A 23,411-nucleotide genomic window follows, 5' to 3' on the forward strand; every position below is an offset into this window, starting at 1 on the left:
GCTCCCTGTCAGTCTTGGAGTATACTAATATGTCATCAATGAATACTATGACAAACGTATCCAGGAAGTCCTTAAACACACTATTCATAAGGTCCATGAACGCTGCTGGGGCGTTCGTCAAGTCAAAAGACATCACAGTGAACTCATAATGATCATATTGACTCCTGAAAGCCGTCTTGGGGATGTCGCCTTCCTTGATCCTCAACTGGTGGTACCTTGATCGCAGGTCAATCTTCAAAAATACTGATGCACCTCGTAGTTGGTCAAACAGATCATCAATGCGAGGCAATGGGTATTTGTTTTTTATTGCTACTTTATTCAATGTTCTGTAGTCAATGCACAATCTCAGGGTCTCGTCTTTCTTCTTGACAAACAGTATTGGGCCCCCCATGGCGACACTTTTGGCCTGATAAAACCTCGATCTACTAGATCTTGTAACTACTCTTTAAGTTCTTTCAACTCTGTAGGAGCCATCCTGTACGGTGCCTTGGATATTGGGGTGGAACCTGGCTCTAGCTCAATTGCAAAGTCTCTGTCCCTGACTAGCAGTAACCCCGACAGCTCTTTTGGAAACACATCCACGAACTCCTGTACAACAAGCACATTTATCACACTGCTTGTACCCCGCCTCATGTCTGATACGCTTGCCGACCAAGCCCAAGCTCCTCGATCAACTAACTTTCTTGTTTTTAGAGTAGAGATAATCCTTGGGTTGTTTTGAGAATCCACACCCTTAAACTTAAAGCTCTGTCCGTTAAGTGGCCTAAGGATTACCTCTCTAGCCTTGCAATCGATAATTGCGTGGTTCTCAATCAGCCAGTCCATGTCGAGGACACGTCGAAATCACTCAAGTTAAGAACAATTAACACTACCTTCCAAGGTCGCCCTGCTATTACTATTTGACTTGCTCGCACTCTCATCAGTTACTAAAATTTCCCCTGACGGCGTAGACACTGACAATCGATATCCTAAGGGCTCTAGTCCTAACCATGCATATCTTACAAAGGTACTAGATATAAATGAGTGTGTGGACCGAAAGTCACACAATACACAAGCATGAAAGCTAATTACTGGTAAGGTACCTATCACCACGGTGTCCATGTTATCTGCTCCTTTCCCGGTAGTTGCCCTAGCAGTACCATGGTTTTGCACCATGCCCCCTCTGCCTCCTTGGCATGACCCTGATGCTCTATTCTCCTCTTGATGCCTCCTATGAGGGCAATCAACTTTCTTATGGTCACTCTTACCTGTTAGATAAAACCTGAGTTTTTCCTTATTTAGATTCACACGATTTCATTAGTTGATTGAATACCTCCGTTTGACCATTTGACAAACACGTCGAATGGATTACCAAAGTTTTAGACCGCAATTTTGTAAGAAGTGACATAGATTTAGTTGGCCACTCTCCAGCCATTTTTAGGATAAATTATATTTAAATCGTTAAATTTGTTCAGAAGATTTAACCACCTAATTTTAAGCATAGTCAAAATTTCAGCAATTCTCTCTCTTTGTTATTTTACGTGTTTTATTTTCTTCCAACAACTTCCCGTCAACGATTTCCTCTCACCGAAAAGAAAAGGATTTCCCTGGCCGATTATCGAAATACAACATTACCACAATGAAATCATGCATCAGAACCTGCCCTGTGTCACAATCCGCAATACGATTGTGCCCCAAGTAAGTCATCGAGGATGATGACTAAGTTAAGTGGGGGAGAATATCCCAATCATACTATGAAGAGAGTAGGTTGTGACCCTCACGTTATGACAAGCAAAGCAGGGTCCCTCAAGAGAAGCCCATCTGGCCACATATGGGCCAATATAGAAGAGTGCCATGATGCGATCGAGGAGGACAGTGCATCATCCAACACACCACCACGCGAAGTGGGCATTGAAGACAAGTTGAGACATAAGCAAGATAGAGACAACGAATAGACAAGAGGGGCAAAGATAGGCTTGTTGAAGGGCCGGTTAGGGTCCTTGGCATTAACCACGAAAGTCGGGGTTCTGGAAGGAATTTGGGCATGTGGTTCTAGATTTAAGTCTATCCATATGAAATATGAATTCTCCCCAAGTTTGGTGTCAATCAGACACTGGACGGACAATGCACGACATCGTATGACCGTTCACCAAAATCATGTCTACACCTGGAAGATTGAAAATGGTCAAAATGTACTATAGGGGTACCATGGTGTTAACTCTCCACCACCCCTGGGCCCTATGGCTTAAGTGAACTACCTTGTGGCACATACGTGTGTCACAGTGTGGGCGAGCGTGCCAAGACGAGTGTCTCGGGTGACTTCCTTTGCAATGGGTTTTTGAAGAACGGTATCGGACGACACGGGTGTGCCGGTATTGCACCCTAGTCCGCATGTTGGAGGTTGCTACATACACCCGCTATCTGGTACAGTATCCGTAAATGACTCGGCATGGACACGAGAGAGCTAATGACTCGGCATGGACACAGGAGGGCTAATGCCTCGTAGAACCCGGATGGATGGATGTTTAGGAAGTCCCGATGAGATGAACGACACGCTTGCCATTCTCGATGGTATAATCAAGCGAGATATGATGGCCAATGACATCCCGAGACTCGGGATGGCGTCAAGACATATAGACCCCATCGATGGAGATCGAGATTACAAGATGAGATGCGACGTTGCATTGAGAGACCTTGGCCCGAGCAGAGACAAGGTCGAGCCGGATGACCTGGCCTAGTGTAGAGGCAAGTTGATTGTGTCGCAGACGATTGAAGATGCACGCGCAGGCGGCGTGGGTGGTCGAGCAAGCTTGGATTCCGCACGAGCGATGTTCGATTGGCGAAGACAAACCTCACCTAAGGTCCTACGAAGCCACAAAGTCTGGGCGAAAAATATATATGGGGCTTAATTCCCCTTAAGGCTGGTCGTGATCGTGTCAAGATCACGACACCGCATGGTAAAAAATGTAGGACCGTGACACCCTGCACTCCCCTGTATGTCTAGTACCACAAATGGAGCAAGTGGGCCTCTCAAGTCTAGGGGCCTCAATTCTAACGCCCCGCTGCCTCTCTGCTGGAGGTGGCCTATGTTATTTCCCTCTGTCCTCGGATCGTGACGCCCTGTCAGGACGCTCGCTCCATTCTTGCTTACCCTGGAGATTCCTCTGATTTCCAATCCTACTGAGCATCTTTTGGAGTTAGAACGTCCATCATGGTAGCAGCATTTAAGGCGGCAGCATATGTAGTAGGTGCTACTGCCTCCACAGTTCCTTGGATTTCTTGTCGAAGACCTGCAATAAATCTTCGTATTCATTTTTCCTCCGTATCAACCTTATCTGGTGAAAATCGGGACAATCGGATCAGTTCCTTGTCATACTCCTCGACCGTCTTATTTCCTTGCTTTAGGTTAAGGAAGGCGGCCTCGTTCCTATACTGACTCACTGATGGGTAATACTTGTAGAAGAACGCCCTCTTCATTCATGCCAACATATCTACTCTCCATCCTCGTCTTCACTCCTCAACATTCTTTGAGCACCCTTCCACCAAAAGTGGGTCTTGTTAGATAAAACCTGAGTTTTTCATTTTTCCTTATTTAGATTCACACGATTTCAGAATACCTCCGTTTGACCATTTGACAAACACGTCGAATGGATCCCCAAAGTTTTAGACGGCAATTTTGTAGGGAGTGGCACAGATTTAGTTGGCCACTCTCCAGCCATTTTTAGGATAATTTATATTTAAATAGGAAATCTGTTTAGAATATCAAACAACCTGATTTTAAGCGCAGTCAAAATTTCAGCCTTTCTCTCTCTTGGTTATTTTTACGCATTTTATTTTTCTTCCAACAACCTCTTGTAAAAAATTTCCTCTCACCGAGAAGAAGGGATTTCCCTGGCTGATTATCGAAATCCAACAAGCCTCACCCCTAAGCACGTAAGAGGCACAATTCACTTGATCCTCGGGGCAATTCATATGCCTGAATAGGGTCTCAATCGCTTCTACCCATGTTTCCGCCGTCATTAGATCATTTTCCTCTCCTTCGAAGGTCAGAGTCGAAAATCCCTAATGCATTTATGTTCTCTTGTCATGCCAGCACTATTTCCCCCTTGGTTGGCCCTAGTGGCCCGTATAAGTGCTTGGAGAGTCTCGTTAGAAACTAATACTAGATCTGAAGGTGGGGTTCTTGTCTGCACCTATGTCTGTACTGGCGGTGCTTGCACGCTTTCAGCTGCCTGATCCTGTGGTGCCTATTCTGGGGCTGAATCTTGAGCAAGCTTAGACTCCTCTGAAGCCCTGATGGCTCTCTCTTACCCCTCCTACGTCTTCTAATCTTGGGTGCCATAGTATCTACATTGTACATAGGTTACTAGATATCCAATTCAAACCTTTAACCATAACAGTCTATGGATTCACATCACACCATGAAAAGTTAAACTATAATACGACTACAGCTATTGCTACTGCTTGTATCTTACTTCCTGGGTTACCTTGTTGAGGAGGAACGTGGCTACGAGCCGAGGTGCAGAGGGCCCAACTGACACTCTAGTTAAAGAAGGTCTACAGGACCTAACAACCTAGGGCTCTGATACTAAAACTGTATTGACGCATCGAATCACGGGTTGCCACATGGACTCAAGAGTAAAAACCTTTCAATACTTCTAGTTGTTTGAATAGGGAACTAAAAGTCTGATATACATTTCAAAAATAAAAAATACTACAAAATACATAACGAGAATTCGTGGAGTCACATCAAAAGGAAACGGTTTTAAAATATCGCGTGTTTTTCCAAAAACATCAAAACCATAACCAAAACGATATGGGAGAAGAGGACTCAATCTATGGGCCCCTTCTGCAGCTGCACGACTCCACACGTTCCCGCCACCGACCTGGATCTACTTTTCACTTGAAAAATAGAAACAACACGGAATGAGTATATACAAATACTCAGTAAGCAACCTGCTCGTAAGCTCTTGTTGAACTTAGCCCTATTCATGAGATCTTAAACTTTGTGCTCGGATAGTCACTAGTCAGAGACCTAGTGGTGCCTGGCAACGTCTAATTTTTCCTAAGATCAGTCACTACCTGTGTCATCGAGTGAAAAGATCAATCTCAACAGTAAACGACATTATAAAANTTATGCAATACTCATTGCATAGGACGCCCCCACTCACATGTCTCCACATGTACAATTTAGTGATCACATTGTTTGAATCATATACAAAAGTGGGCCGCATCCATAGTGTCCCTAGGAAAAGANCCATAGTGTCCCCAGAATAAGGTACTCAGCCTTATCCTTATACTATAGATCATTTTGACTATATACTTGAACTTGATCCACTCTTATGTCTCTACATATAGTTCAAGTAGTCATACTATAGCCAGAGTGTTCTTAGTTTATTGGATTTAGATTAATGATCGTAAAGTTCACTTTATTCAATAACAATTTTTTCTGAATAAACAACAATAATAACTTTATTGAAAATAGAATATATCTTTGTTTACAAACTATGAGTTTTAGGACATATCACCCAACAAACTCCCACTTGGACTAAAACTCTAATGGGGTTTTATAATGTTGAGTAGAGAGAAAGACATAAATACAATGAACTAGGGAATCACACATGCATTTTCTCCCACTTGCCCTAGATTACATAACTCATAGTTCTAGATCACAAGGTCCCTTCAAACACTTGAGCCGTGAAGGGCTTTGTTAATGGATCAACAATGTTGTGCTCTGAAGCTATCTGTGTGACGATCACATCTCCTCATTGCACAATCTTCCTTATGAGATGATATTTGCGCTCAATATGTTTTCCTCGCTTATGGCTTCTTGGTTCTTTAGAATTTGCAACTGTTCCACTGTTATACAATAAAGAGTGAAAGGCAGATAAATATTTGGAACGACTTCTAAATCAGTTAAGAACTTCCTAAGCCATACTGATTCTTTCGCTGCTTCACAAGCAGCAACATACTTAGCCTCCATGGTGGAATCAGCAATGTAACCTTATTTTATGCTTCTCCATATTATTGTTCCTCCGTTTAGAGTGAAGACAGATCCTCATGTCGATTTCCTCGAATCTACATCGGTCTGAAAATCTAAGTCAGTGTACCCTATAAGGATCATATCCTTAGTGCCATACATTAGCATATAATCTCTCGTTCTCCTAAGATACTTGAGGATATTCTTAACGACAGTCCAATAAGCACGTCCCGGATTAGACTGATATCTGCTAACAATTCCCACAACATAGCATATGTCGGGTCAAGTACATAGCATGGCATACATCAGACTACCAACTACTGATGCATAGGGAATATGTCTCATATCCTCAACTTCTTGAGGTGGCTTAGGACTTTGTTCCTTCGACAAATGAACTTCGTGCCTCAAAGGTAATAATCCTTTCTTTGAGTCCTGTATCTTATATCGAACCAACATTTTTATCGATGCTAGTGTTTTGTTCTTGTGATTCCGAACAATGCGTGAGACAATGCTAGTGTTTTGTTCTTGTGATTCCGAACAATTTGGATTCCAAGAACAAACTGAGCCTCTCCCAAATCTTTCATTTGGAATTGTGTCGCCAGCCAATGCTTAATGTCAGTCAGAATTCCCACATCATTTCCAATTAGTAGGATATCGTCAACGTACAACACTAGGAAAACTACTGTAGAAACTATATTCTTGTAAACACAAGATTCGTCAACATTTTGTTTAAAGCCATAAGATTTGGNCAGTATCAAACTTTATGTTCCAGGATCGAGATGCTTGCTTCAACCCATAAATGGATCTTTTAAGCTTGCAAACCTTTTGCTCGTGATCCTGTTCAATGAACTCCCCTGGTTGAGCCATATAGTACTCTCCTCAAGAATTCCGTTTAGAAAGGCTGTCTTGACATACATTTGCCAAATTTCATAATCATAAAATGTGGCAATGGACGAGAGTATTCTAATCAATTTAAGCATATCAACAAGAGAGAAGGTTTCTTCATAGTCCACCCCCTCTCTTTGGGTATAACCCTTTGCTACTAGTCTTGCTTTAAAGGTCTGTACCTTACCGGTTTGGTCTCGTTTTCTCTTATAGATCCATTTGCAACCAATAGGTTTTACCCCATCTGGTTGATCTACAAGTTCCCAGACTTAATTAAAGTACATTGACTCCATTTCAAGATTCATGGCTTTGATCCACTGATCTCTATCTTCATTATTCATTGCTTTTTTATAGATCAATGGATCCTCAACATTATCATCAAGTATGATGACCTGTGTTTCTGCCAAACCCAAGTAACGATGGGTTGAGTTATAACCCTCCCACTACGTCGAGGCATTCTCAACTCTTGCGAATGATGTGATTGACCAGAAGTGTCAGCTCCATCAACAACTCTTGTTGAAGGACCAACCTAATTAACAACTCTTTTTGTTTTATCAGTAGCTTCTTTAGAAATCTCACTCAATACTAGTTTGCTGCGAGGTTGATGATTTTTTACGTGGTGTTCCTCTAAGAATGTAGCGTTTGTTGATACAAACACTCTATTTTCTTGAGGGTCATAAAATAGACCACATTTCGTCTCTTTGGGGTTTCCTACGAATAGACATAATTTTAAACGACGTTCTAATTTCTTGAGGTTTTGCACCAACACATGTGTTGCCCATCCCCAAATCCTGAAGTGACGTAAACTACCTTTACGCCCTCTCCATAACTCATAAGGTGTTTCTGAAACACTCTTAGAAGGAACCATGTTCAAAATATATGCAGCAGTCTCCGCTGCATATCCTCAAAACGAACCAAGTAATTGAGCGAAATTCATCATAGACCAAATCATGTCTAACAGAGTTCTATTTCTCCTTTCTGATACACTGTTCTGTTGAGGCATACCAGGGGCTGAGAGTTGAGACGTTATTCCATGTTCTATCATATAGTCCTAGAATCTTAAGTCCATATACTCTCTACCTCAATCTGATCGAAGTGTTTTAATAGTTTTTCCTAATAGATTCTCAACCTCAGTCTTATACTCTCTAAACTTTTCAAGAGCTTCGGACTAAGTGCCAAAGATAGGTATTATGAGAAATCTTTTGTCGTTTATTTTGAGGTTCAGCTGTTTTAAACATCACGGTATTTAAAATAGCTTTTGTTTCGCTTGGTTTTAACATATATAAGTTGTTTTCTAGTTTTGTAGAACAAATATGAATACCGCTTTTGCAAATGAACACTTCATTGATTTCAAAAGATACTTTATACAATTGTTCTAATAGACAAGAGATAGATATTAGATTTCTTTTTATTCCATGAACAAAAAGTACATTATCTAATATAATGAATCTATCTCCAAAAAAACAACTTTAAATTTCCTACTGACTTGCTAAGACAACTTCTCTTGATCCAACCCTACCCTGAGTGTTATCTTGCCTTCTGCAAGCATTCTCTCGGAACTAGTTTCCTGCAAAAAAGAACAAATATAATTAAGGGCCCCTGAATCCAGTATCCAAGTTGGGTGATCATACTCTACTAAACATATTTCTACAACTAGTAAATCATATCTACTTTATTGTGCTTTTCAACTTTCTTCTCTACAAGGTATTTTGGGCAGTCACTTTTCCTATGCCCGTTTTTATTATAATGGAAACATTTTCCATTATCTGCATTTTGAACCTTGCGTTTGCGGTCGGTAGGAATCTTATCTTTCCCCTTACCCTTTTTGTCATATGCATCCCAAACTATTCAGTTTGCATTTGAGCCGGGGTTTAGGGGACATTCCTCAATTAAAACAAATCTCAAATCATCATTTGCAAGTATTGTGTTTAGGTTTGATTTTCTTGTTGCGTAATTGTCGCCGTTTAATTTCACAGAAACGAGTAACTGTACTATTGAGCTTGACATGCTGAGATTTAAAACAAATTCTATTAGTGAATTGACTTAATTCTTTTTTTAAATCCAATCAGATTTAGTGAGTTAGAACAACTGCTACCGAGGGGCAATCAATCACTCCTTCACTAAACCAAAACATTCTTGACTTAAACACTAATCCCTGAATAACTCTTAATTCTTATAGTACAAGAATATACTAACTCTTAGTAATTCTTCGTAAGTGTCACCCGCCATTTTCAGACCTCAGAGATCGGCCCCAACAATGCTATCGAATGAATAAGCCAAAGTTGGGAATGTACCTAAGAAATCCTATCCATTTCTGGAGTTTGCGTTGTTTCGACTCCCATGTTACGACCCTCCGAATGGGTAGTTGCTCTAGGGCAACATGCAGGCGAAACATGAGAATCTCACGGTGCAACCTAGTGGTGGAGACCATAGAATGTGTTAATATACTTCCTTCTCCCACTTACTATAAATACTTTCTCTATTCACCTTGTTATTGACTCATGCAAATACCTTCTGAATGGAGGCCGCTCCTAGGGCGACACGAGGCCGAGCATGAATCTCACGGTGTGAATTTTCAAGAGAGCGTGAAAAAGAAAATGATGTATCTTATATACCTTTTTCCTCCCACTAAGTATTTAGACGGTTGGGTATACTTATTACTTAGGTATATTTCGGCTAATTAAATATAACCTAAGTCTAGGTAATTTTTTCAAGTATAACATTTATACTGGATTTTTACCTATGATGTCTAGGATTTTTCATTTTTTTAAAAAAATCCTTACATCACTCACGCATGCTCATAAAACTGGGCTAACTAAGCTCAAGTACTGGCTCGATCTCCAGGAAGCAGATGTTCCGTAAACCGTCAACTTAAGTACCTCCAGCCTTAGACAAGATCGTGCTAGGTGAGCTTTCTTGTAACCGCAATTTTACAAGATTTCGACCTATTTTAACTATTAAAATTGATCGTTTTTTGTTGTTAACCTTAAGTGAGCATGCATTTATCTATGTTATAGATTTTAACGTCTATCTCATTTTATGACGTTGAAAATAACCTATAACAGGTATCTAACATGCTTTATATAACAATTATATAATTATCTATTCCATGCAATAATATAACAATTTATATATCTATTACTCATGAAACCCTAAACATGCATACTATACATTATAACACTTATAACATACTTGTAATGCATGGAACATGTTTAGCATATGGTGGGATTTTAAATCTATATGACATACTTTATGCATATACATTTTCTATTTAATTAAAACATACCTTCATAATGCATAATTAATTAAACACACTAAAGTGGATTAGTTTTGACATTTTAAAGCAAGCAATTAACTAAATTATTACATTGATAATTAAAAATAACTTGAACCGCTGCCGAGGATCATGAACTGGCCGAACCAACCCTTAAAAACGTTGAACCGGACCCCAACTGGCAGAAAAACTCCCAAACTGCCTCTTCCATCTTCTTCTTCTTCGGTTCAACTTGCTATCTCTTCCATTTTCGATCAATTACAACCTAAAATGGACTCTAAAAACTCCATACAAATTACAGACCTTTCTTCACTCATTAAGCCCATACACATTAGGCCAATTATAATAATGGTATGAAATGTAAGCATAAAAAAAATGTCAAAACCATAAACATCCACTTTAGCAACCACAAAACTTCATTCATGAAATGGTACCCACCATGCTCAAATTAAATATAAATAAAGGGCCTAAAACTTGCTCTGATACCAATTGACGGTGTTACTATAACACGTGCGGAAGCAATTTGGATCTTAGGCACTCTAAGTACATTAATTATAGTAAATTAGGTGTCATGTTCAAAAGCATTAAAACTCAATGAGCTTTGAATACTAACTTTTTATAGTTCAAATTCCTTTATCCTCACGAACCAGTTTCAAACCACCACTAGTGTTTTCCCTACTATTCTCCGGCCTTAGAACGGGATTGTGGAATCCGGTGAGTGACTAAACTTGATAGGAATTTAGTATATATAAAGAGAGAGTTTTTGAGAGATTTTCCAAAAGTTTTTCAAGAAGAATTTCCATGTACTTGACCTCTATTTATAGAGCCATACAAATTTGAGATTACCAAATTTTGACACTCAAATTTGTGAGATGATGTGGCAAACATGGTTAAACCATATATTGACACTTAATATTCCACTAACTCAAGCATGGATTTTTCCTTTCTTTCTTTTAATTCAACAATTAATTTAAATAATTAATTTCAAATCAAAATAATATTAAATGATTAATTAAATAATTTAATTAATATTTAACATTAAATCAACGTCAATCCTAATCAATTCCCGCACATATTGATTATGAATCCCTGTTCATAATTAAAAATATTTAAATCTTAATTAAATATCTCAAATTCTCTCTTTTTATTTAATTCATAATTAAAACAAAATGCGGTTAAATATATCGTATATATTTAGTGTATATTCCCTAATTTGAATTCGAACACTTCGAACTCACTTGTCACGTTGTTCTAAGGTTTGGTCCGATATGAGCTAGTAGGGGGACCTAATGGACCTACCGATCATGTGCTCCAACGATCCGAGATTAACTGACTAAACTCATTAACCTTGTTAACCAACATTCATTAACTACTAGGACATTCCACTGTAGCCTAGTAGTTGCACTCCCCTCACTATAGATATATTTCTGTCCATTTGATATAACCATGATTAGTAAGTCGATCCTTCACAGGTTGTTCGTAACTAGAGCTAGGTCAATTTACCGTTTTTACCTTTTCACTCCATGTTTTTCATGTAAATAAGAAGTTGGTTGAGGTTGGAAGCGGACTTTGGAGCAAGTGTCATAGACAAGTCTCAACCATCGTCCTCAACCCTTTTCATTTTAAAATATTTTGTATTTGTTCCTTATTATGTGTTTTTAACTACTCAAGTATGAACTCTATTTTAATATAATATAAATATATTGTATATTATGTTTTAAATTCTCCTCGTTCGCGAAAATTTTGCCTACCTTTTCACACCATCGAGTCAATCCTTAAGCCGGGACTCTTGTGAAAACGGGTAGAGACAAAATTTCTTCCTCTCATCATAAATATATAATAATTTGAGCAGATAAAACATTGCCACTAATTATATGTGCAAAAGATTAAGGGTATAAACCCTTCCTACTATATAGGGAGAACCTAGCATTCAATGCTGATTAGGGTCGTTCTATCTTTTAAGTTGTATCTATTTGCCTTGGTTCTACAAAATACTATTTAAAGTTGAAAGTGATAGAAATATTATTTTAATTTATTATTATTATTTTTTTTAATTGAGAACCAGAAAGTTTTTTTTGCTTAGGGGTAAAGTTGATTTTTTACCATCTATAATATTACATAAAATAAAAATATATATAAAATAGAAAAATAGTATATAATAATTTTATGCATGCCAAGGTCCCATGGTCTAGTGGTTAGGACATTGGACTTTGAATCCAATAACTTGAGTTCAAATCTCGGTGGGACCTATTTCTATTTTGAAAAGGTTTTTCATTATATTCCATTATATTCTACCCAATTCTATTTTGAAAAGGTTTTTCATTATATACCCAAGAGTGACTGAATGATGCTTTAAATTTTGGGTATTTCATTCTCAAGTTTCTTCCAAACAAGCTCCTACATGTTCTAAATGGAATTACCTACAAATTTCATGAAAGAATCGAGAACTTAGAGTGCCTGAATCTGACCTATTCCCTCAATCTCACCCGCCATTAACGCTAAGGAGGAATGCTTGAAAATTCAATTCATACTTGCACACGAATTTGTCTAATCCCACCTATACCAGTCATTTTCTGAGTGTCCAAGGACTAATTCTCAAGAAGACCGTGAAGCCTAATAAGTTATTAGAACGAGAATAATTGAAGATTTTATAGAATCCAAGTAAGTTTTAAGGAATTTGGGAGAAACTTCAAATTTCTTTTCTATGGTCCTCGGTTTTGATTAATCGTTCTTTAGCTTGTTGGCCAAAAAGAGGGAAAATCGAGGGGAGTTGAGGCCTTAGAAGGTTTTTCATGAGAGAGTTGAGGCATGAGAAGGTCTATAACGTGTTGGCCAAAGAGAGGGAAAATCGACTAAAGTTTGACTAAGGACTCGATCGCCTTGATTTGGAAATTGGACTCACAAATTTGTCCCACAAGTTTGACTAAGGAATCTTGAATAGTATGTGGTTGACATACAAGAACATCGTATTCAAGTAATAACCAAATGATCTATAGTATTTGGATAAGATTGGGTGCCTTATCTGGGTAACACTATTGATACGGCCCACTTTGTAATCATTACAAATGATTTGATTCAAATCGTTCATGTGGAGACATGTAAGTGACGGTATCCTATACAATGAGTTTGTATAAGACTGGACCAAGGAATATTTAATTTCTTTTTATAAATCCGTTAATTGAGAAGATTAATATTGCACATGATGATCATATGCGACTCGATCTTAATCTTGACTGAGTTATGAACTCCCTATGAGGGCTTGTCCTTTAATTTACATGGGTGAAAATGACTCTTTTAACGATTCAATATACCTACAATTTTAGGGACTTACCAAATAGAGAGTTGATACCATAATATCATGATATAGAATTTACTAATTTCCATATAAGGAGAGTAGATGAGTTGTTTTATTAAGTATTGATTTTGGGACTTGAACAATGAGCCCACCCTCTAATTGGCCCGATATGGACTTGGGGTTTATGATTAGATCATAACCAAATTGTTCATTGTAGAATCAGTGGTACTTAAGTGAAAGATGTAATTAGAAGAGTAAAATAGACTTTTGGCCCAACTATAATTATTAACAACTCAAGATCGACCTGCGTGTAATGATTATATCAATGGACATAAAGTGCAACTATAGGTCTATAGTGGAGTGACCTATAATTAATGAATGAAAATTAATTAGAAGAGTAAAATAGACTTTTGGCCCAACTATAATTATTAACAACTCAAGATCGACCTGCGTGTAATGATTATATCAATGGACATAAAGTGCAACTATAGGTCTATAGTGGAGTGACCTATAATTAATGAATGAAAATTGATTAGAAGAGTAAAATAGACTTTTGGCCCAACTATAATTATTAACAACTCAAGATCGACCTGCGTGTAATGATTATATCAATGGACATAACTTATCCTGAAGTGCAACTATAGGTCTATAGTGGAGTGACCTATAATTAATGAATGAAAATTGATTAATTAAATAATTTAATTAATTAATTTTGTATCATTAGAGCTTATAACCCGTAGATCCATGAGGTCCCTAGCTTATAGTAACGCTAAAAGGTTTAATTTAATTGAAAGAAAAATTTGAAGCGTTCAAATTAATATTTAATATATTAGATATACTAAATAAATAGAGAAAATATATTCCATTTAAAGGGTTTAAATTAATATTTAATATATTAGATAGATTAGATAAATAAGAAAATAGTGTACAATAATTCTGTAAACATTAAGGTCCCATGGTCTAGTGGTCAGGACATTGGACTCTGAATCCAGTAACCCGAGTTCAAATCTCGGTGGGACCTATAACCAAATTATTTAAAAAAAAATCAAATAGATATTTTTGAAACCTGACAAACAATATAAAGTAATTTTGCAATCAAGTCCTTACTTTTACAGCGTAATTAAATTCGGCCGCCTATTTTATGTTAATTTCATTCCGCTATCACTACATACTTCTGCTCGAGCAGCAATCCAGTTATCGTTTTCCTCTCTTTTTTTCTCCCTTTTCTTTCCTTTTCGCCTCTCTCGGTCATCTTCTACCGACGAACTCAAGCGACTTTTACAGACTCATTAAGCTTTCTCCGATCCTCACTCGTCTTGGTTTATGAGGTTTCATCTCTTCCTTCTCTCCCGTCTTTTCATCTTTCTCTCGTTATGTCTGGCTTATGATTTCGATTCCGAGATTTGGTTCCATGGATCTGTTCGCTTTTTTTCTTTTGGTCACTTGCGATTTCAGATTCGGCCTTTTTCATGCTCATTTTGCTCCCGGTTATGTTTTGTTTTGATTACTCTTTTTAATTCGTTAATGAATCTATCTTCTGGTTTGGATAACCTATCACCTTTTATTATTAATTTTTTTTGATTTTTTTGGTCGTAGTGGATCCGCTTTCTAGGTTTATTCGGAAAAAGATTTGATAACTTACTTAGGGTTTAATCTTGAAAGAACAAATTCTATTTTTTCTTTTGATAAGAAAAGGCACATGATTTTTTTAAGCCAATGCCGTTCCCTTTTAACTTCTTAGTGCGACTTTCAATTTGTAAGTTCGATAAACGCCCCCTTGGTGATGGCGACATATTTTAAATTTTTTTAACGCACCTCAGAGTAGCAGATATTTCCCCGAGTTATGCTTTTTAATTTAAGTGAAGGAGGAAGCGCCTTTTTCGTCTCGCCAGTTACCCCCTCCCCCTTACAAAATGCACGCTATTTTTTATTCACTTTTGCTATGTACTTTCTTGTCTGACTCGTTTTTATCTTGTGTGGATCTTGTTTTCTTGTGTATGCAGCTCGAAGGAGAAACCCACTCTTGGGTAAGCCTTTTTCTACTCTCATCATCTTCCATGTTGTGTGTTCTTTGTGTGGAGTTAGTTTCTGATTAATTTTTCAAAACGTGATTGATGTGTTATTGCTTATTATTACGTTCTGACACTTGTATCGATCATTCTCTCTTTGTAGTATTTGACCGTGGTTTTCTCAATTATTCCGGATGAATGGAGTTGTAGGGTTACTTGTGATAGATAAGTGAGGTCTTGTATTGTAGTAAGGAGCGGGTCAGTTAATAATGTCTGCACCTGCAGTCATTCAGAAGGATAAGAAGATAGGTTACATGAGTGTTCCCTTTCCCCTCAAATGAATGAGATCCCTAAGAAAAAAAAAAAAAAAAAAAAGATTCTTATACCTTGATGGTTACCTTACAGTATTTTCCATTATTTATTCTGTTTTTTACGTGGTCGGGTGGAATATATTTCCCATTTAATCAATGCTTTGCATTGTATCGTCTCATTCTTGATCAATAAGGCATTGTTTACTTTTACTGCTATTTGACCGAAATTGGTGTTGGTTTTCTCCTTTTCTCTGGTAGTTACTATTTTAGAGTAATAAATTGTGTTTCTTATTCGAAAAAATGGATAATAATATTACATTTTTTCTATCTATGTCTGACATTTGTGGATATGCTCTTTCCGTCCTAAAGATTTGTAGCTTTACTGTAGAATTCCATTTGCTCTTATAATTGTGTTCCTGTTCCAGTTTTTAGTGTATGATGCTACTATTTAATTAGTCTGGATTTTTTNTTTTTTTTTTTTTTTTTTTTTTTTTTTTTTTTTTTTTTTTTTTTTTTTTTTGTCTTCACATGCATGATTGTGATGTTCTTGAAACATATTCTTGCATGATTGTGATATTCTTGAAACATTTTCTTGCTATCAATGATTGTCTTACTTATTTCCACCCTCTGATTGTCTAACGTGGCAGTGGCACGCGGATTAAGACCCGCAAACGAAATATTACGATACCGCTGGATCCTGCGTCCTTTTCTGATGCAGTGGTCCAGATTTATCTGGATAATGCTGGTGATTTGGTAATTGCTGCACCATCTTTCATGATAGCCAGTATAGTTTTCTGCATGAAGATGATGTTGATTGATAATTTATCAATCTGACCGTGATTTTCTTGACAGGAACTCATTGCCAGGAACATTGAGTCTTCAGAACTTGACTTCTCAAGATACGGGGACACCTTCTTTGAGGTATTCATTTTGATTGCGTTTATACACTTGCACCTTTTTCGTACTTAATACATTTTCTAATGTGAAACGCTTTTGAGGTTCATACTTCCTGTATCAGTGTTTGGTGACAAGATTGTCATACTCAACTGCTAACAGATTCTTTTTTACTATGTAAAAGAAGAAAATAAATTTTCTCTGTGTGCAAAAGGGGAATTTACATCGCTTACGTCTGCTTGCCTTCTCCAATTCCCAAAAATTTTGCAACTTTTGGTTCTCTTGCCTTTATTAGGTTTTCATAGACTCGGCAGATAGGAGACCCAGAGACAGAGGTTGGGTCATACTGCACTAGACAAGAAATAACTTGATGGATTACAGCTTTCCAAGATCAGCTGAATTAGGATCTCTACTATATTAAATGGTCTTACAGTTTCTATTGGCTTATTGGAAGGTGGAATAAGTTTGTTCTGTTTATAGACTTTTAACGATGTGTTTGTTGGTTTTGCCAGTTTGATTCCTGGTAGCGATGATAATTTTTAGGCCTTTTTCTTTGCTGATGGAACCTACACTATTTCTCGATGATCGGTTATGGGCTTAAGATTAATCTCCCTAAATTGGCTAGTTGGTATTAATTGTAGTGAGGTATGGATGGATCAACTTGCTTCATATCTTATGCTCTATCATGTAGTGATTGGGTTCTTAAAATTTGTTTGGCTCCTTGGAGTCCTATCCGAGACCCTAGCTTTATGGCATTTGATTGAGTAGTGAAGTTTCCTCTCACTTCTCTCACATTGTTTAGATGTTGATAATGCATATCAATTGATGGAATCTAGTAGCTGTAGGGCAGAAAGTAAGTAATTTTCTATTAGTTTATTTTAGTCTTTGGCTTCTGGCTTTTGAGCTCAAAGTTGATGAAAAAAGAAGGTTTTCATGTTTTTTAATCAGATTACTTTAGGGGAGCCAGTACAATGATTGGGTGGTTTTCAGTTGAGTTTCTTCAAAGTTATCTGAGTTCTTTAAGAAGGTAAGCTATGATAAAGGCACTTAGGGTATTGTTTGGCTGGGGAAAATTTGCGTGGTTGGAGTGCGGAGATTGCGACTTTATCAAATGAAGGAAAGAAAAGAAGTATAACAATTCTTTCCCATTGGTGTTTACAAGTGAGGACAGTGTGTATTTTGAGAAATGATATAAATTTGTCACAGGATATATGAAGATTAATGTCTTTAAGGGACGGGAGACAAGAATTTTGAAGCTATTTTTCTCATGCGATTTTGTCAAGCTGGAAAAGTTTCTCTCGGTTTAAGTTGGGAATTGTGTGATTATATTTGGGAGGCTTGAGAAGTTTTTTCCCTGGTTTCAGGCAGGATTGCATGACTTATATTCTAGGAGGAGTTTGTGTGTAGTATTTGTGTTCAAGTCTGGAAACTTCTTTTTCAACTATTTGTTAGTTTCCATTTGATATAATTTCTTTTTGCTTTCAATTAAAAAAAAAATAGCACAAGAAAATAATAATCACTAAAGAACATAGATGAGATCACAAGGAACAACACATTCTAGAAACTTGAGATGACTTTGAGTGATGTTTGGTCCTTCGTATGATTCCATGTTTCTGTCTAGCTTTCGACGGTGAAGTCTTTTTATAATTATTCTTTCGGGCCTTATTTACTTGATTAGAGAACCTTGGCTCGTTTTTTGCAAGCTTTGTTTTTTGTTTGACCTTACATTCTATCAATTTTTTCTGAATGAATGTTTGATTACTAAAGACAAAAAGAGCTGGAAATAAGATCAACTCTTTAAGCTTCCTCAGTATGCCTAGGCTTCCATATAGAAATTCTCTAGTCTCTAAGTCGAATCACCTGGAAGGTCCTTAAATTGAACCAAATGGCGTGTGACACAAATTTTCTTTTGAGAGGACACTTGGATTGATCAAGCTCCCCTTCAGCTGTGTTTTTTGGATCTTTATGCAGTCACTTGCAGAAAATAGGCCTCCATCTTCGATTTGGGCCACCATGTAGTTTTTGGGCGGGGTTCCCTCTACCTCCTTAGGCTGTTCTTGTTCCTTTTGTCAATGAATTCCTTTAAAGTTTCTTTTCTAAAGGAAACAAGAAAAGAAACAAAATTGAGCCCAATTGTGTTATCCTCAAAGATATTATTTTCATTTATGGGATGATAACCCACCGTGAATTATGAAGTTAGTGGATATTTATATGAAACTAAAATTCAGTTAATGAAAATATACCACCTAATCTTTTTAGAGATGACCACCCAAATCAAGATGTTCTTGATTTTAAATTTATGGGAGCTACTTCTCACTGCCAAAGAATGCCCAATTTATTTGTTTAATCTCTCTATCTATCTATCTATCTATCTATATTTCATTTTAACACTGTTTCTTTTATTTTCTTTTATCTGGAGTTGAGCAATTAATTTATGTGCGGAGATATCTCATCTCCCCTTTTCTTACATCTCTTTTGATTATGAAAGTTTCGTTCCTTATACAACTGTATAGCATCACTAAAATTTTCATTGATGGATTTATGCATTGATTTGGAAGTTCAGCTAATTGGCATTTGATTTCCACTAACATATGTTATACTTTCAGGTTATTTTCATTGGTGGTCGGACACAACCTGGGACAACAAAACCTGATGAAGGAGAGCGCCATCCATACTCTATAATTGAATGTGAACCTAAACGTGAAGCCATTCTACCATCTGTTATCTACGTACAGAAAATTCTGAGGCGAAGGCCATTTCTCATTAAGTATCTTGAAAATGTTATGCGAAGGTTCCTGCAGTCACTTGAGTTTTTTGAGGAAAATGAGAGGAAAAAACTTGCAATTTTCACAGCCCTTGCCTTCTCACAGAAGCTCTCAGGCCTTCCTCCGGAGACTGTTTTTCAGCCATTGCTTAAGGATAATCTTGTGGCCAAAGGGCTAGTTCTTTCATTTATAACTGACTTTTTCAAGGAGTATCTTATGGATAATAGCCTTGATGATTTGATTTCCATCCTGAAAAGGGGCCGAGTGGAAGACAATCTTCTGGAGTTCCTTCCCTCTGCTAAGCGATCTGCTGAGGGCTTTGCAGAGCATTTCACGTTAGTAAAATATTCAATTTACATAGTTGTTAGATCGTATATTGACTGTCCTTATTGTATTGCATAATTATTTTCATACCAATATTTTACATATTATGTGATAGTGGTAGTCTAAGTTACAAAATATAATGATTCTGATTGCTCTTAAATATGAGAATCATTATTCAATTTTGATGCGTGCATATTAAATCAATGACCTTTATTCTTCAGGAAGGAAGGTCTAGTACCCTTGGTAGAATACAATGCAAAGAAAATGTTTGATGTGAAGCTAAGTGAAATGAAATCTTCTTTAACAACCCAAATAGCCGAGGAAACTGACATTGCTGAAGTCATAGAAACTGTGAAGCACCGAATAAGAGATGCCAATTTACCTGATATTGAAGTGGTTCGAATTTTGTGGGATGTCATAATGGATGCTGTTCAGTGGTCTGGAAAGAACCAACAACAGAATGCTAATTCAGCTCTTCGCCAGGTAACCTTAATCACACACTATCATCATGTTCACTTGACTGAAATAGGTCTGCTGTTTGTTTCCCCCTTTTGTGTGTATGTGGAGAAGAAACCTTTTTATTTTTTTATTTTTTTGGTTTTGTTTTTGTTATTTATAAGAAACAAAGAGACCTTTTGTTTAACAAAGTGAATAAAAAAGGGAGTAAGATAAAGACAGATAGCCTGAGACTCCCCTTCACCAAAGGATATAACAATATTGCTCTCCAATCTGAAGGCCGAGATGACTAGTTACCAAAATCTTTAGCTAAAAAGTGCTTTATTTAACTAATTGGATGGATTTTTGATGAATTCCCCTTGGTCTTTGGGTGGCTATCCTTATTTCCGCTCATTGCGCAATGTAGACAAAAAAATTCTTTCTAAACAAAGTCGTCTGCATCTCTAGGATCCTTTCTATACAATTCTCCGAAGCTTTTTGTAACCAAATACCTCATGAAATAGTAGCACACACAAAATATTCTTCTAGAGTGTCTTCGAATTCCCATGGAATTGTATGTTCCAAATTGTTTGAACCATGAAGCCTCTAAGGTACTGCAGAATGCATAATCTCATGTAAACGTCCTGAAAGGTAATAACCCAAGAGCGCATGATTTTGACCCTTGGATCTTCTTTCTTAATCAAATCTGAGGGTTAACTGTTCAATGTAAAAGGAATCAACATTCTTGAAACTGTACTATCTAAATCTTGAAGAATTGTTCTGCTTATGTATTGTTCATATAACCTAGCGAAAGCTTCTATTCTCAAGTTGATGAGCCTAAACCACTATCATAGCAGGAGAGAATAATTATTTGGAACTTGAGTTTCTCATGTTCTTCTGTCGTTTGGACAGACTTAGATTTCNCCCCCCCCCATACCCTCTCTCTCTCTCTTTGATAGGAAAGGAAAGAAGTATGGAGTTAATCACAGGTCACAGGTCCCTTCCCAAAGAAAAACTTGTGAAGTACTGCCTTGTGTCTTGTTATAAAAAAAAATTCTTGTGTCTTAAGGCACCAAAAGGAAGAAGTAAGCTTTATATAATTACCAAAGTTATGGACTAGCCTTAATCCTTCAAGACTGGAAGGCAGTGCTTCAATATTGCTGCCCATTGTCGTGATGCAAAATTTTTTTGTGCCTTGGTAATTTATCAAAGTTAGTCTGAAGGTGATATATCCTCCTGTTTGAACTTCCTTACCTATCTTTGCAAAGTCTATTTCTTCTCTCCTATTCAGGGATGCTCTGAGTTTCTGAATCATCTTTAGGTAAACTAATGGAAAGTTGTTCTCCACACTCCTCTGGGATGGACGAGGGAGAGACCCTAGGCGTCTCTATGTATCTCGATGAAATCAACTACCTACATTTGATGAGGAAGTGACTGGGGCTGTGGTTAAGAGGAATTGATGTCTAGAAAACGATCTTTCTACTGGCACGTAGGACTTCATTTATTTCATTTTTCCTCTTGTTCTCCGCACTTGAGAAAAGCTTTTTAAGTTTTGACATTGTTTTTGGGCTGGGCACACTCTGCTGTTGTTTTTTTTGGAGGGTGGTAGTTAGTGAGCTTAGATAGAACAGGAGCTTTTTCAGGGGACTGAGGGTGAGAGTTGATTGTGGGTTTTAGTTTGTGAGCTTAGATAGAACGGGAGCTTTTTCGGGGACTAGAGTGGACATCTATATAAATTTGGCCCAACTTGAGCACTCAAAGAAGCTTTCTCTAAGCCGAATGTTGTACTCACCAGACACTAATGCCCTTTTGGCTGATTCTTATAAATGTTCTGCCTGCATCTCATTCAATTTGGATGTGAGTTTCCTTGTGCAATTGAAGCACATCTGTTATTTCTCATCTTTTATTACATCTATCTCTCTGTTGGAACTTTTGTTGAACATTTAGGCCTTGTTTGATTACAATTTTGTTTCACATTTCTAAAGAAAAACAAAATTGCGTCAGGTAACTGTTTTTTGGTTCTGGTTCTTTAAAAAAAAAAAAGAACACAAACACGTTTAATAATCATTTCTTGTTCCCCATTCTCTATAATTTTATATGAAAATTAGTTTTCAAAATTGAATATCCTAAATTTGTATGTTATAAATGCTTTTATTTTTGTCGAAAAAAAAAAAGAAAAAAAACTGAAAATAGAAAACCAGAAACAAGAAACTTGATTCTGTTGTTTTCCAAACTTCGGAAATGTTGTAAAAGAAAAAGAGGTATATTCATAAAAAAACAGGGAACATGAAAGAAGATTGGAGGTAATGACCTTTTGATTTTACACAGGTGAAAACATGGGCAGAATTGTTGAATACCTTCTGTAGCACAGGGAAACTTGAGCTGGAACTCATCTACAAAGTTCAGATGCAATGTTATGAGGATGCTAAGCTGATGAAGCTTTTCCCGGAGATTGTAAGATCTCTGTATGACCAGGATGTACTGGCTGAGGACACCATACTCTACTGGTTCCGTAAAGGAACAAACCCTAAGGGCAGGTAGGCCCAGGCCCCTATCATTTTACATAAATTTCTGTTCTAACTTCCAAATCCGTTGTGTGTTTGTGCTCATTATTAAATCTTGCAATTGTAAATGCAACATTAACAGGCAGAGCTTTGTGAAGGCATTGGAACCTTTCGTGAATTGGCTGGAAGAGGCAGAAGAGGAGGAATAATAGGTGGTGCAATCCCTGAAAGTCGAGTAAAACCATCTATTTTCTGAGCTCCAACTCTTGTGCTTCTTGTCTCAAGCTTGGTGTGTTCATGTACCATTAATCCAATAATCTCAATTTAACGTTAATACTCTGGCTGCTGTTTGAGGTAATATTTCTTTTACTCTTGATAATACTGAAAAGACTTTTAGCATATTGATTCTCTACTCTCATTTTTCTTTTATATATTGTAGTCTATGTTTAATTCGTATGTACTGTTCTGGGTGAGGGAGGAAGGGACTTTGGTTTCGCTACCCACTAAATTAACACCAGAGAAAGGGAATACAAATAACAATCACAAAACTTGGTGATTTGGTAAGCTGTTATCAATTAGTGATGGATGTTTAAGACACAGAGCAAAGTATTTTGAGGAAAAACGTTCAGGTAAAAAGCTAACCCAAAAACCCGCAACTTCAAACACAATAATAATCACGAATCCATATTGATAGAGCATGTTAAAGAATCATGATTAATAAGTAGAACTCTAATTTATGCTTATGAATATGTGAAT

At 37.2% G+C, this 23,411-nt stretch overlaps 1 protein-coding gene and 2 non-coding genes across 3 annotated transcripts; all 3 read left to right on the forward strand.

The window, feature by feature from the left end:
• Positions 1-12,295: 12,295 nt before the first annotated feature.
• Positions 12,296-12,367, forward strand: TRNAQ-UUG. The gene has a single exon. It is a non-coding gene; the product is annotated as a tRNA-Gln (tRNA).
• Positions 12,368-14,362: 1,995 nt separating this feature from the next.
• On the forward strand, positions 14,363-14,434 carry TRNAQ-CUG. The gene has a single exon. It is a non-coding gene; the product is annotated as a tRNA-Gln (tRNA).
• Positions 14,435-14,560: 126 nt separating this feature from the next.
• Positions 14,561-23,067, forward strand: LOC111805402 (basic leucine zipper and W2 domain-containing protein 2-like). Its single transcript, XM_023690485.1, has 8 exons — positions 14,561-14,741; positions 15,417-15,440; positions 16,381-16,486; positions 16,586-16,654; positions 19,234-19,727; positions 19,938-20,199; positions 22,480-22,688; positions 22,798-23,067. The coding sequence occupies exons 1-8, from the start codon at positions 14,737-14,739 to the stop codon at positions 22,862-22,864; spliced, it is 1,236 nt and encodes a 411-aa protein (XP_023546253.1). The 5' UTR covers positions 14,561-14,736; the 3' UTR covers positions 22,865-23,067.
• Positions 23,068-23,411: the final 344 nt, after the last annotated feature.

Source organism: Cucurbita pepo, chromosome LG11, assembly GCF_002806865.2.
Source record: "Cucurbita pepo subsp. pepo cultivar mu-cu-16 chromosome LG11, ASM280686v2, whole genome shotgun sequence".
Taxonomy (NCBI): domain Eukaryota; kingdom Viridiplantae; phylum Streptophyta; class Magnoliopsida; order Cucurbitales; family Cucurbitaceae; genus Cucurbita; species Cucurbita pepo.

What these genes read in the sequence shown, in the direction of transcription:
- LOC111805402 (XM_023690485.1), top strand. An exon ending in AAGGAGAAACCCACTCTTGG is followed by an intron (nt 15,441 to 16,380) that starts GTAAGCCTTTTT and finishes CTAACGTGGCAG; the next exon opens with TGGCACGCGGATTAAGACCC. An exon ending in CTAATTCAGCTCTTCGCCAG is followed by an intron (nt 20,200 to 22,479) that starts GTAACCTTAATC and finishes GATTTTACACAG; the next exon opens with GTGAAAACATGGGCAGAATT.